This window comes from Tinamus guttatus, unplaced genomic scaffold (assembly GCF_059628265.1).
Source record: "Tinamus guttatus ecotype Peru unplaced genomic scaffold, ASM5962826v1 Tinamus_guttatus_pri_ptg000240l, whole genome shotgun sequence".
Taxonomy (NCBI): domain Eukaryota; kingdom Metazoa; phylum Chordata; class Aves; order Tinamiformes; family Tinamidae; genus Tinamus; species Tinamus guttatus.
This window is the reverse complement of record NW_028288774.1, coordinates 12,001,245-12,016,202: the sequence shown is the minus strand read 5'-3', so window position 1 is coordinate 12,016,202 and position 14,958 is coordinate 12,001,245. Positions and strand designations below refer to the sequence as shown.

At 38.7% G+C, this 14,958-nt stretch overlaps 1 protein-coding gene across 1 annotated transcript in view; it reads left to right on the top strand.

Annotated features, from left to right (window-relative positions):
* The window catches only part of ANO3 (anoctamin 3), an 87,422-nt gene that overhangs the window by 21,340 nt on the left and 51,124 nt on the right, over positions 1-14,958 (top strand). Inside the window, exons 2-3 of the mRNA XM_088525898.1 lie at positions 10,048-10,248; positions 10,514-10,585. Coding sequence (XP_088382024.1) covers positions 10,048-10,248; positions 10,514-10,585 — 273 coding nt within the window. The remainder of the gene's footprint in view (positions 1-10,047; positions 10,249-10,513; positions 10,586-14,958) is intronic.

Genomic DNA, 14,958 nt, shown 5'->3' with positions numbered 1-14,958 from the left:
AGCATCACCCCATTTAATGGATCTGTTAAAGGAACTGGTTGTTCTGTGGGGAATTACTTGACTTGTATGAAGCCCTTAAAAGCACTGTGTGAACACCCCTGTGGGGACAGTGTGCTTCAGTTGTGCTAGTCTTTTGTTTCTCTCCAAATCTTACCAACTAATGATGTTATGTAACCTCAAGCACCAGAGGCTGGAGAAGAACTTCTCTGTGCCAGTTGGTGAGGAAATGGTGAAAATAATAGCACAATGCCAAGTTAAGGGAAACTGGAAGGCAGACCCAAGGTCCTTCCCCCTGCATTCAAGTTCATGGGGGACTTATTAAAGCAGCTGCCGCATCTCATGGATGTCGCTGTCACAGCGGAGAGCTGAGAAGGCCCTTACAAGATTACTAGCAGCTCCTCATCCATGAGTTACTATATATTTCTGACAGATATTTATTTCAACCTGCTCTAAACAAGGGAAAAAAAAAAAAAAAGAGGAGGGATGTAAACATTATTGAGCAGTCTCTTCGGGGCTCAATCTCCTTATTTGCTAACAAGGTATTTCCACGTGTGTAAATTCATTGGTTTTGTTGCAAGCTAAGCTCATTAGTATTTCTCCTGACCACTCTGTGCAGCAAGAAGGTTTCCATTTTAGAAAAAAGGAAATACAAACTGATTTACCCCTGGGAAAGACATTCTGTTGTGCACTTGTCTTTTTGTGTGCCTCTTAGTCATTGACGTGCAATCTGTCGTCTGCAGATTCCTAGCATCTGAGGAGGTCCTGAGCAAATAACAAACGAAGGCAAGCCTCTTCTCAGGGAATCATAATCTCCCTGGGAACAACGTTTATGTTCCTGTTACTCCTGGTATTTCCAGAATGTTTCAAGCAGGATTCCCTGTGCAGTCTGTTTAATTGCAGTCATATGTTTTCTCTTTCTGTGTTCCGGTTTGGCAGCGCTGAGTTCCCCGGCATGGGTATGAGCAAAGCTGGGCAAAACCACGGCCTTACAGCGTGCGCCTTGGCTGGCATTGCACATGTCTAGAGGCGTGCAGCATAGAATGATTGAAGCACCTTCCTTCAGAACAAATTATTTAGCAAATGCACTAGAGATTTTCAGGTTTCATACTTTGACCAAGCGTGGGCATATTTTTTAACGCATTGGAAAAGCAAAGCTCTTGCAAATTCATAAGTCCCATTTGAAAGCATGTGGGCAGGATGGCTCTTCAGCGAGAATGTTAGAAGAACTTCTTTAATGTTATCATACATGTATGTTTCCTAGCATGCTGACAGCAACTGAAGTGCTGCTTTTTGTTGTTGCTGAAACAGGCCCAAAAAAGAAAAAAACAAAGAGATACCTGCTGTGCTGTTGGGTGCAGTCGGCCAAAATTTTATGAAACCGACAACTGACTGTTAAAAATAGAAATTCCTGGGGGTTGGTCTATAAATGTTTGTCCACTTGGTGTGTGGTTTTGTAATTCACCCCTGCTGTTGCAATGTTTTGGAATAACACACGTACAATCGCTGTTATTTACTGCAAGCTCTCTGGAGAGGGCTGTATACCGAGGAGAGGAGGATGATCAGGTTTGTACTTGGTCCTGCAAGCTTCAGTAACCTCAGTTGTTGTCAGTGTTTTTCTGTGACATAGGATGGATGCGTGAGGGTTATAAAATGATCTAGCATCGTCTTTGCAAAATGTTTCCTTGTTTCCTGACCTGGAAGTTCCACTTGCTGTTACCCTAACTCTTAGGGGTCTATGAGGTCCCACTTAGCAGAGACATTTATAGTGTATTTCTAGTTTATGGATGGTCGGCCTGCGAGTAATCTGTATTAAAAACTGGTTGGGTTTGCTCGCCTGGGGCTGATGTTGCTGGGCGTCTTACAGTTTATGTAACTGGGCCCTGACCCTGGAGTCTTGACTCAGAGCAGCACTCGCATCATGCCCATGCATCTGGGTGCACAGTGAAGAGTATAAGCTTATATAATTCCTATAGCTTCAAAACACAAGTAACCTGCATAGCACTGGGCTGACTCCAGTCATGTGGCTTGGCTCAGCTGGGCTGTGCTCTGTGGCCTGGAGAACCAGGTGCCCAGCCAGGTGATGGGAGGGGGATAAATTATGGGACCTTCACTGCTACAGACACATGTCCCCTTTTCTTTGCTGCATGCCGCATGGGCCAAACCAGTTTAAAGGGCTCAAGAAGTTCACTACCTTTTTCTTACCGAACAACTGACAGCAAAAATGCAGATTATAAAGAAATATGATTTAGGTTAATGAGAGGATAGTTAACATGCAAGAGTGTTAAAGTACAAATTCTATACAGTACAGATTTACTGCATGAAGTCCTTACTCATGGTTACTGGGTTACTTTTTGACTATGTGTTTATTTGAAGCTTGTTTTAACAGAATATTAATGCAATTAATCATCTTATGCTGTGTTACCTTATCTAGTCTTAGCTTGTTTACTGTGATACTACTTTTTAGATATTGGAGTATTTCATGCCTTTTTAATGTGGCTCCTATATTCACAAAAGTGAATTCATCTTTCTTGACACTGTATTCATGTCCGTTAGTGCCTCTGTTCTTTCCCTTTTATCTTATTCAAGGCTAGTGCTCTTCTGTGCCAAATTTCATCTTATTTTCTCCAATAAGTGTTTATGTGTATTTTAGTATCTACAACCACAGAGGTTGTGGTTTTAACTTGCATTTAAAAATAAATGGCTTATTTCACTGTGCGGTGCTTTACCCTGCCTTGTGGGTCCTGTAATGGGCTCCCATCCTTGGCTCTTCAACAGCACACTCTGCTGTCTCCAATGGGATATTCAATTTGAGTTTTTTTCACCCACTAGTCTTTAAAGTTTGTAATATCTATATTTCTCCACCATCTTATTGCTCTATTCCTAATTCCCCTCAAGTCTGGATTTTTCTTCGAGAATAAGTATAATTGATAACATAATAGCATCCCCAAAGAAACTGCTTCTCTCTACTGGCACAAATTTAGGTTTTTAGCCTGTTTCATTGCATCAGTTACTGATGGAAATAACGAGAACTGCAGCCAAGTCTTCTTGGACCCTTCTGGCTTACTGGAATTCTTATCTGAAATTTTGCAGGCATCAGGTTTTCAAAGGAAAATAATCACCCTGCTTGCGCATCCCATTGCCTTGAAAGTGAGCAGCTGAGAGCTTGGCATTTCCCCTAAAATGCAGCTAGCTTTCCCTTGTAAATAATAGTTGAAAAAGGTTTTCTTTTCCAGATCTGGATGAAAATACATGGAGCAATATTGCTTACCCTCAAAAGATGATGAGGAAAAATGTGCTTGCTTGCTTTTTCCTTAGTTGTTAAGTGCCTAAGTACTGTCCAGAGCAAAACCTGAAGCGGCGCCGCGTGGTGATAGATGTGCAGCCTTTCCTAGTTTGGGATCAGTGTCTGGAATTGAAATCCAAATCCAAGTACTTTGCAAGATGAATTTTTGTTGCCTAACTCCCTTAATGAGCTAAAATCCAGGGGAGCTTGCACAAGTCTATAGCATACTGGGCTATTACTATTGTATTCCTAACACAGCTCTTTCTAACAACTACTTGGTTCTGCAGAAGCCCTTTTGTTAATTTACTAGGGCAAATTGAATATATTCTATATATGTATATACACAAGTATTGAACATACTAATCTGCCATGAAATATGCAGAAATCCAAGCAAACCCCAAATTTTAAAAATAAAATTACCCTTGGCCGTTGTTGGTGGGCAAGGTTAACATGCTTTCTTTTTAGTTAAATGTGCACAGGAATGTGGCTTGATGACCCACTGTGTCCTTTTCCTCATTTCAGCGCCTTATTGCTGCTTCTCTAAGCATGAGAATTAGGCAGTGAGGCCCTGATCTGAATTTGTTGGCTTCTAATCTGACAAATGGTGACAGCAGACAGAGAGTAAAGATATTTCATGATTTATATCACTTATGAAGGTGCTGGTTACTATCAGTTAGACCTTTCACATCCAAAGGTGAAAAGAAAGTGGAGCTGCTGATTTATACATATGAGAATGGGCACCAACATCCTGAGTTTTGCTCCTGATTTTAGGCTACTCAGTCAAGTAGGTCATTCGCTTCTGTTTCGGCAAGTAAATAAATATTATAACCTGGCTCAAGACCCTTGATGTCTATTAATTTTACACTTAGCATGTTCAAGTGCCATTTTACTCTATTAAAAGGCATAATGTGCTTTCTGCCTTTTTCTTAACCTCATTATCTTGTTGCTAAATCATTAATTTTATCATATTGGGCCTCTTGAGGTTGTTCTGAAAATACTTTCTCAGAATTTTAAGAATGGCGTCTGTGGAAGAGCTGACTATGAAAATACAAATTTTAGGAGATTTACTCAGTTACAGAGTTTTTGGAAAAAAAGTTTAAAATTGTATTGGGTTTACAATATTTCTGACAGATGGGTGTATCGGAGCCCCAGAGATCTTCCAGACCAGTCAGCAGCCTTCCAAAACCTTTTAATTCCCCTGGTCAATTAGAGTGCAAAATATTTTGCTTTATTTTCATTAGAAATATTACTTATTAGGCACTGATTCTATTATATTTACATAATGCAAGATTCATAGAGGTGAACCTTATAAAAGGTATTACATAATGCTTTTGACTGCAATTGCTTAATTTAATTTTCTCAGTGGTGTTTTGGATGGCAAGTAGAGCCACTTGACAGGAAAATCCACTCTGATTGTCTATCTGCCCCTTACCTTAAAAGTTTTTCTTCCCAACTTTGTCAGAAAAGGTCAAATATCTCTGTTATCTGCAAATAAGACACTAAAAAAGTGCTCAGATGGTGGCAGGGAAGAGAATAATTGTGTTTGCAGTAACAGTCGTGAGTTTTGCATACCCTGCAATGTGTTAGCTTTGGCTTAAGTCCTATCGTACTGATGTGGCATTAAAAAAAATGTGTGTTTAACGTGAATACAATTTCCTTATTCAAAGTATCTCCTTTTTTTCCCTTGCATTTTGGCTCCGATTCAAAATCCATAAACGGAAAGCTTTCTTGTAAAAAGCAATTTCCTGATGAAAAGGATGAGTGAATGAGTCTAAAGCAGTTCTCAATTGTATACACAGAAAAACAGATTTGGAGCCTGTTACATAATCAAGAAAATAGTGTGAAGAAGCAGTCTGGATTTATACGGATTCCAAAGGCAGTAATGAAATTGCCCTTAGATGGGAATGCTGCCTGTTTTTTTGTCCATACTTCAATCCATACCGTATATAGGTCAAAAGATTTCAAGTAGGAGTTACGGCCTGCAAGTGCTCGGTTACAGGATCCCTCAATTTTTTTGTAGTTCTGTGAACAGAAGGTGTAACAGAATGGCTTGGTCCTTTCATGAGATGAACATCTTTATTTGCATTAAAAAAACAGATTTCTAATCACATTTTAGTTCACTGACTCTTGAAAAAATGGCTTTCTGCTGTGGTTATTCTGCAGTTCTTGTAATTTGGAACAGCTTTTCTAGTTGTCTAATTTCAAGTCACAAATGAAAACACATCCATACTATTTTTTTTGTCTTATCCTCCAAGTTAATTGTATAATTTTTATCACAGGAAAGATTTTTAAAGTAATAGACCCCATTTTAATTTTACAGTTGGTCATCGCCGGAATTATCCTGATAGATACCATAGGGAAAGGAGGCAGTTGCCATAGGAAGGGCTAAAAGAAGGCAGTGACTCCTTAAAGAGAGCATATGAGGAAAGTTAAAGGAACAGAAGCCTAACTTGAACAAGTAATGTAACAGCAGGAATATCTCGAATATGCTTTAATTCTATTTATACCACATTGCATGAGCGGCTCGCTCCACTTGGCATCACAGACGTGAACCATCTACGTGGTGATGGTTTTCTCCAGGGACTGAACAGAATCCCGCATAAATGGAGATATCCAATGAAAACCTGCAGATAAAGCTTAACATTAAAAATAGTAAAGGAACTCTTCACTTTTCAGCCCCCACCCCAGGGCAGTTCTCTAGGGATCATTTTTTTTAACCCGAGCTGGTGTTTTTAGTAATGACCTGGAAGAGCATCATTGTGCTGGGATGTAGAGGTCGGGAGGACTGAATCTCTGGCTAGGCGGAGGGCAGGCCAGCAGGAAGCATTTTGGGACACAGCTTTGAAACTCTTCTTGAGAAACAGCCTCTCAGACCAGGATTTCTGCAAGGGGTGGCTATTTTTAAAAGATAATCACTGTCTATGAAAGAATTATAGCCCAAAGGGACAATATGAGGAATTTTCAGATCTGTAGGAAATGAACTATCACTGGTAACTGATATACCAGGATTCAGCAAATATCTGAATCCTGGCAAACACTATTTGATCTACACCTCATTTTTAAGTTCTATGGTGTGTGCTTCATTGGAGAATGTATTTAGATAATCCCACTTCATTGCTTGAACTGGAAGACTGAGCCCCTTCCTCGCACCTCTGGCTTTGGAGAACAAAACTAGCAGGAGCGTGGTGTTCCCAAGATGCTTCCTTGTCCACAGGCCTCCGTAAGTGAGATGTGTGAGGGCAAAAAATGTAAGTATGTTTATGGTATTAACTGAAAACAGTCTTCAAAGAAATGACTCGTTCCATCATTAAACTTCATATTATTTCACAAACACTTTCATAAATTAGTTTAACCTGCCGTGTGTGATGAACATGAAAAATCCCAGAGCCTTATGCTTATTCAGAATGTGTTCCTTGGTGAGCCTAGAAGCCAATTCCCATTTAATGGGAATAATGTTGCTTATTTCACAAGGGTAAAGACAGTTAAAGGGATTGTAAAAGAAAACTGGGGACCATGTTCTCAGGTGATAGGCTATTTCAGAGAAATAGGTTGTGCTTTTGCAGCCTGTTTTCTCCCCTTGTTAGTGTGACTGGTTTGTGTTGCCTTCACAAGCAGGACTGCAGGGATATGCGCTTATATAAAGACGTTGTTGGGGCGTTTATTTTTCCCCTCTAAAAACATAAAATGAAACCATAGCTCATCCGATTCAGTTCTACGTTTTGTCTAAGAAGGAAAGTACAGGTACATTTCCAGCTTACTCGCATACAAGTATTCTGTGAGAAATGGAGTAGCCTCTGTGTTTGTGATGATAAAATCGAAGCTCGGCGCATGCAGTTTCTGAAATAACGTGTTGCTGCCTTCCTGCCGGCTGCCTTGGGGCCTCCGATGGAGCAAGCAGCATACGCGAAGTTTCTTTTGGGAGGCTGCATTCTCCAGTCAGAGGAAAGTTATTCTTCAGCTGTAGGATCATATTAAAGGCATTGATTTCCGAAACCTGCCAAATCTAGTGCTCTTTGAAATCTAGCTGTGTTTTGTCTCATTCTGTAGAAGCACGTTTGCAGTTTGGACTAAGTGTCCTGACAGCTATTGCTGCAAACTGTTGCTTTACAGGGTTTGGCTACAATTAAGAAGTTATAGTAATCAAACAAATTTGTTTGACTTGTTAAGCCGCCCCCCATACCAATCCTCTAAGGATCTTTGCTGTGGTATGCAGCAGTCCCAGCTCTGTGGAGCCTGGACAAAGTGGAGGCCTTTGCCCGCTTCCCAGCAGGATTGGAGGCTTGTGTGGCTCAGCACAGGTGCTTGGCAGCTGTTTGCCCCTGCCCTATAGCATTGGGAGGGACCATAGTAATGTATGTTTGTAGCCATAGGTTGTTTCAGTGTCCTTGTCATAAAGATTTCCCAGCTTTGCTCGGGACTGCGTTTCATTTCTGCAATGTGCCCGTGTGCGTTCGGGCTGCATTTCTCGCCGACGGAAAAGCAGACGGCTCTCCCGGCAGGCGGGAGGCTGCCTCTGGAGCTGCGCAGTGATGAGCTCTTCCTCTGGGAAAAGTTAGGAACGCTTCTTAATTTCCCTGTATCTTGAAATTGTGTGTAGGAGGGTTTCTTTTCCCCTCCTGCAAATCATTTCTCATCTGTTCTGTTTTAATATCTTGGAATGCTTTTTCTTCCTCCTGTGGGCTTTGGCAATGCTTTTTCACCAAGAGGTACCCAATGGGGAAGACAACCAAGAGCAAGAATGCAGTTTTGCAAAGGGAAAGTTTGCTCTGCAATTTCTTTGCTCTGTAAATCTTTCACACTCTGGAATATACAGATGCCATCAGCATCTGTATTTTAGCTCTATTAGTTTTTTATTAAATTGATACCTTGCAGTTTCCTAATGGCCTTTGTGCAGTAGATGTATTGGCAATGTTTATAGCATGTATTAACCTTTATTTGTGCTAAACACCAGAACAGCCAATTGCACTATGTGGTTTCCTGAGCAGAATTAGCGTGTGCAACAAAAATGCGACGTCTTGGAGCCGTTGCTTGTTGTAATGATTTTGGGAAGGAATCTAAAATGGGAATGAAATAGGATGAACAGTGGTAAAATGATCATCTGAAAGAATAGTTGTGTATTTTTTGAATGGAAATAATGATTGCTGTCTACTCAAAACAGGCGACCAGTCGCACTGACAAATAGCGCATGCTGTTCTGCAAACAACAGGAAGGCCTGGAAGAATGAAATCAGGTCAAGAGGAAATACAAGTTTCTTTCAGTATTTTCCAAAGCTGTTTAAAAGTTTCCTCATTGCCCATGGCAGCAATTTGGTACGCTCACCTAGTTCTCTTGTGGTCCATGTGCATCATATGGAGAGAGGAGAAAGAAAAACAAAAAAAAGGTCATGACGTATGTAGTATAAAAGTATTCAGCTTCTAGAGACAAGACAGACAAAAATCCACACAGAGATAAGTTAGACATTTTAAATAAGTGCCTGAGAAAACGCTTGACTTTTGTCATGTCTTCTCTAATGATACATGACATTTTCGGAAAATGCTGAGAAACAGCCTCACAGCAAATAGGGGTGAAAACATGAACACTGAATAAAACAGCACATTAGTTTTAGTCTGTAGGAACATTTTGGGAGGATCTAGTCACTTAGTCAACGTGAATAACTGCGTTTTGACATTCATGAGAGTCTCGCTCTGAGAAACGCACAAGACAAATAGATGTTGCCGAGAAAAGATGATATATTACTTTAACTTCCTAATAATTCCTTTCTATTTCTTTTTATTTTCTGTTTTTTTGATGTTGTTTGATGTACTATTTTTAACAGTTATTACCGTTAAAGTTAAGCATAGTTAAGCAATGTTAAGTGCTTTAACTAAGTTAAGCACAGAGTTATACCTCCACATGTTTCCTAGACGCAAATTAATTTGCCTTCAATATAGAAAAAGTGAGTCCTGACTTTTCATTCAGATTTCTCTCCTAGGAAGTAGGTCTCTAAAAAGTGCAGTTCTCAAAGAAAGTTTTCAGTTATAGCTGGCAGTTGTTTTCAAATGCCTCCAAAAAGCAAATAAAATAGTAAAATTACATGTGTGCTCATTGCAAAAATCACAAGAAAGGTAATACAATTAGTAAAGCAATAGCTTAGAAATTAGAAAAAAGCCTTTATGTTTTCTGGAGATATCCCGCTTTTGAAATTAATTATAGTCTTCTGTCATAGAAATATGAAGTTATTTATGGTCTCAATTTACATATGTTAATTGATAATTTAAAAGTGGGTGATGTCCTTATGCTTTTTGTATTTGAAGTTCTGTCCAAGCACAATGGGAATATTCAAAATACTGTGTGAGGAGATTGTAACTATCTTACTATCTAAATGTTGTGAGATACATTTTGGAAACATGAACTTAGGATATTATGATGTGACAAACTCAATAAGGAATTTTTTAAACTATGCATAATCGATGCAAAAATGATCTCCCAAAACTATTTTTTCACATAAGTAACAATCTGGTTTCTCAAATGTTGTTGGAGCTGCCACTGAGTTAACTGGTGTGCGCGCCTCTCTATGCACATGAACCTAAAACTGAGGCAGTACTTGCAGTAACCCAAAGATACGTGTGTCCCTGAGGTAAAACTAGGAAGAGCTAATAGGTTCACCAGTTCAACATATTTTTGAGTTGGAGAGTTACTTATAAGGTGGGTAGAAATGAAGTATCACTTCATTCCCCTCTAAGGTTGCAGAGCTTCATCTTCTTCTCTTGTTTGTTTCTTTCCAGGCATGAACACGAGTAAGAGCGAGACAGTGAAAGAGCACCCGTTAAAGCCTTCTCGCAGATCGATGCCATGCCTGGCGCAGAGCCAGACGCACCCGCAGAGCCTCACCAAGCACTCCTCCTTTCTGCAGCCAAACCGGGTGCAGCCCCAGCCTCTCAGCGCGGGGACGTCCTCGGCGACCGTGGACGTGGTGTCGGAGCGAGGTAAGCGCTGGTCACTTCTCCTCTGGGGGCTTGTTGGCTTCCCCTGAAAACAAAGCAAGAGAGTGCTCACATATGCTGGAGATCAGTATGAAGGTTTCTGCAGTCTGTCCCAGAGCTGCGAGAAAACAGAAATGCTGGTAACTCTGCAGTAGATGCCTGTAAGTCTGAAATGTAGGAGCAGGCTTCTCTTTTAGGATTTATTTATATATGTATTTATTTTATAAAATATGTGCATATGCTATAAAGTATTGTGTGTTTATTTCAGCGAAAGTGATGGAAACACTGGAAAACAACTTGCTCAAATTGTCTAACACAGAATACAGTGATCCATTTTTAGGTAAGTTTATACCTGAACTGAAATAATAATAAATGAAGGATACTTCTGTTACACATGCAGTGTCTGACAAATGAAAATCTTGGCTTATCTGAACTTTTGAGGTGTTTGCAAGAGGAGAATGTGACTAGACAAATAGATGCTCTCGTAGATAGTAGAGAAGGGAAATTTTGTAAAGTTTTCTAATACCTTGTCACCTTTTAAACTTGTAGCGAATGGGGACAATGTGGAAAAGTAGCTTCAATTTGCTCTTGACAGTTTTCTAAATTTTTCTCTGTTATAAATTGCTGAAGAGTTTTTAAGAGCGAAAGCTTTAGTTTCCCCAAATCAGGCACATAGATGTTCCAGTTGTTTCTCTGTACTCCTTTCAAGTCCATCTAAGTATTGCGGTGTTTCCATGGCAGCCCTTCATTATATTGTTGCTTGCAAGCGTGTAGTTAAAATTCCTTTGCAAACTTTTTTTCCTATATATTCGTGTAGTTCAGAAGTGTCGTGTCTATAAATGTTGTTGCTTTATGTTGTTGTCTTGGACAAAAGTAGTGTTACTTTTAGTTGTTTGTTTGTTTGTTTGTTTGTTTGTTTTTAACTATTTTGGAAGGGAAAAAAACCCCACAAAACAAAACAAAAAAAAAAAAAAGGGGGGGGGGGGAAAAAAAGCTGTTATGGTACATATTTGTGATACTTTGTGATACTTACTTTGAGGCCAAAGAAACGAGGAAAGGAGTCATTCTTACGAGTCTTGTTGTTGTTGCAAGTGCAGCAGGTTCCAAGCAAGAGGTACAGGTTGCCCAACCCGCTCCAGCCTTGAAAAGACTTAAGTAACACATCTGCAATATATAATGTTTTGTACATATTATATGTGATGTGATGTGGGCAAATACCAGGAAAAAAAAATCATCTTTTCAACGGATGGAGTTAATGAGGTTTCCCAAGGGTTTTAGACTTGCACCTGCCTGTATTAATGGGAAATTGCAGCATTAATTTGCCTGTGTTAATTGAATAAATCCTAAATTAGTGAAGTCAGGAAGGTTATTCAGTATTTACTGAAGTAAATGAATCAGTGAAAATGAAGTGAATCAGTATTTACTGTTTCAGAATGTTCAACTAAAAGCAAGCAAGACAACAATATTTATTAAAAAAAAATTCAAGAAATCAATACTGCAAATATTTTTAGATAAAAATCAGCATTATTATTAAAGTTCAAGAGAACTCAGAGAAAGGTAAAAAGATTGCAATTCTGTACATCTTGAAAATACAGATAATTTGTGTATGGGGGTCCTGTTTTTGCAGATAAGGGTTAGTTTATAAATCTAGAGATTTTGTTTATCTTCTCAAAAGCAAAAGGTGTTATTGCTGCTTCAGCTTTGCTCACCAATGAGTGGAATGATGCAGCATTACTCCCTGCGCTGTCCACTTTGGCACTTTAATGGAGTTTGCAAAATAGGCTGATTAATGGCTCTCATCTTCTTAGGGAGCAACTTCAAAGTGCTCCCTGGAGAACCTTAAAGAATGCTGAATTAAGCAAATGTGGTAAATTTTTAATTAGACAGCAGCATCGAGGCATCCACAAAGTAGGCCAAATGGCTTTCCTCTTCCAGAACTGGAGGTGTCCATGAACTGACCTGTCTTCTCGTGAGAAGAGGATTAATAGGCATCAAATAAAAGACTTGATATCAGCAAGAAGGTTCTCTCTTCAGTTGGCTCTAGATGAGGCCATAAATGTATTGGGCTCAGGGACATGGCATTTTCTTCAAGGAAAATTGACCAGAGAAAGGGAATGATCCTTCACTTCTAGTGGTTGCAATTTTTTTCTAAAAAATATGGATGAAAAGCATTTTGATGAATGGGGAAAGGTGTTACTATTTATACTAGAATTGCATTTCCAGTTACAAAAGCATCCTCTTCAGTGGCCACTGTAACAATTATGAGATAATGATTAATAATTATGTAACTTCTTAGCATTTTGAGTGTACTTCTGAGCGTAAGAAATGCTAGCAGTTATTTATTTCTGAATTGAAAACTAAGCATTCTTAGGTTAAAGTCGATTTATGTGGTTTACAGGGAAATTTGTTTACTTCAGTAATCCGATTTTCCTAGCAAGAAGCACTTGCTACTTGTTGTAACTGAGATCAGCAGTCTCCTATATGCAGCTATTCCACTGTGCAGGCTGGTCTCTTCTCAAATCATCCCTTGGCTTTAGGACCTTCCTTAGGCAGGAATAGTGAAATTTTGGGACATGTAATAGTAAATGGAAGGACACGCAATGTGTTTGTCCACCTACTAGGTAATTTTTTGTAGTTTTAGTTACTATCGTTAATGATAGTTTGATTTCCTGCTCTCATGCTCACTTTTAAAGACTGTGGGCCACGTTTATAACAGGATTACTTATGAAGATACTACCTAAAGGTCCAAATTGCTTGTTTTAACAAAAAGGAAAAAAAGGCACACAGGGTAGCGGTCTACATGATGAGAGAAATGATGGCGGACGCCGGCCCTCCCCAGTGTCAAAATGCACTACACAATGGCAGGCTGAAATCTCCAAGTAAGTAAGGAATGTCAAAAGTAAGGGGTGAATATAAACAATGTTAATTGTCATTTGGAATTTAGCTATAAGGAACATCTAATTTTAAATTATTTGGCAGTTTTTGTCAGCAGAAGAAACATTCCTATTGATTTGTTCTTTTTTCAACTGTGGCTGAATTAGGTCAATCATGTGGATTTTATGCCTCATAATTGGTGTTTCCTTGGTATAACAGTAGATCCTTCCTTGATAGGAGCTTGGCAATGAATGATTCATTTCTTAATTTCACCATAAGGGAGACTTCCCATTCTGAATACCTTCCTCAGCCAGATGCTGTGAAGTTTTATGTGTTGTGCTGCAATGTAGAGACCTGGGAAGTGCGAAACAGAGGCAAAACGAGCAGTGATGCCAAATGTCCCAATAACCGCACACTACATTACTTGTTAGTGGTTAAATGCAGGTTGTAACTAAAAGTTGATTTGATCTGCCTGTGCCCGTTTCACAGACCGTCTTAACTCCTCCAAACTGCAATAATACCAATTAAAAAAAAAAAAAAGGAGTATTCGTAAACAATTCTCTGTAATGGCTACCACTGTGTGAAAGCCCCCGAGAAGCTGCATACTAAGAAAAAATAACCTGCACTTACTAGTTGCAGTGGTGTTTAATATAGGAGTACACATGTTGTATAGGCAACTCGAAAATTTTGCCTTGAGACCTTCTGAGTTATATATGCCATATATTAGCCTCGTGGCTTAGCAGAATAAAACAACATTAGTGCTAATGCAGCTTTTCTAGGTGCCCTTTAATACCCTGCTAGGTGTCTGTTAATTTCTGTCATTAATAGAAGTGCTCAGATTGCCTGACATAGAAATGCTCAGATTCTGTCATTTGTAGGATTAACATGAGAGTAAAAAGGGATTAATTTCTCAAGCTATAATCTCATTCTGACTAAAGCCTATGAGGTCTAGCCCTAAATGTGTAAAGGAAGAGGACCGAACATGAATCATGTTACCTAAATTTGTGGAACAACGATTATTTAGGAGTGATTTTTTATATATATGTTTTCTTTTTATGTATATGCCATTTTTAAAATGAAAAACAGTTGTTACATTGCATTATCCTACAGTTGTCTAGAATATAGTATTAGATTGTGTGTTATGTTTTTCTTTAAGTAAAATTATTTTAAGGTTGTCATTGACAACATGTCATTAATACGTGATATATGTTGCAAAAGAGAATGGAGCAAATATTCCGCGTTTCTGGAATTTGTGTAATATCTATAGCTATGCAAATATTAAGAACAAAAGCACATGTTATGTACACTTCACTATGGCTTTCAGTCTAACGTATGTACTTAGACTCCTGTAAAACAAATAGTTATTCAGGTGAGATCATGAAATGCTCTGCTGTGATCTTCATTCCTTATAAGACATTCCTTTAGGTGCATAAAATAAATCATCATTTGTTAAAATATACAATAGCAATTTTAAATATTTAAGAAACCTATCTTTTTAATTTTAATTTTTGTTACATATTTTTATGAATATTGTGCTTACATTTCAGCCAAGAGAGCAGGTATCTAAAAGGAAGGTAATTTTTTAACAGAAAATACATGCTACAATTTAAGGCTGTTCTCTTGAAAATATAAAAACTTTTAAGAATTATTAGTGCTATACTCAGTAAAAAAATGGAAATTCATTTCATATCTGAGAATTATTTAAACTAATCTGTAAGTGCTTTTGCAAAGTTTTCTTGGAGTATTAGATGTAATCATCATGTCAAATTTGGCAAAACTTCCCTCCTAGAAGTAGACTTCTATAAACCCTCCTTTGAAATCAGGGATCCAGCCTAGATG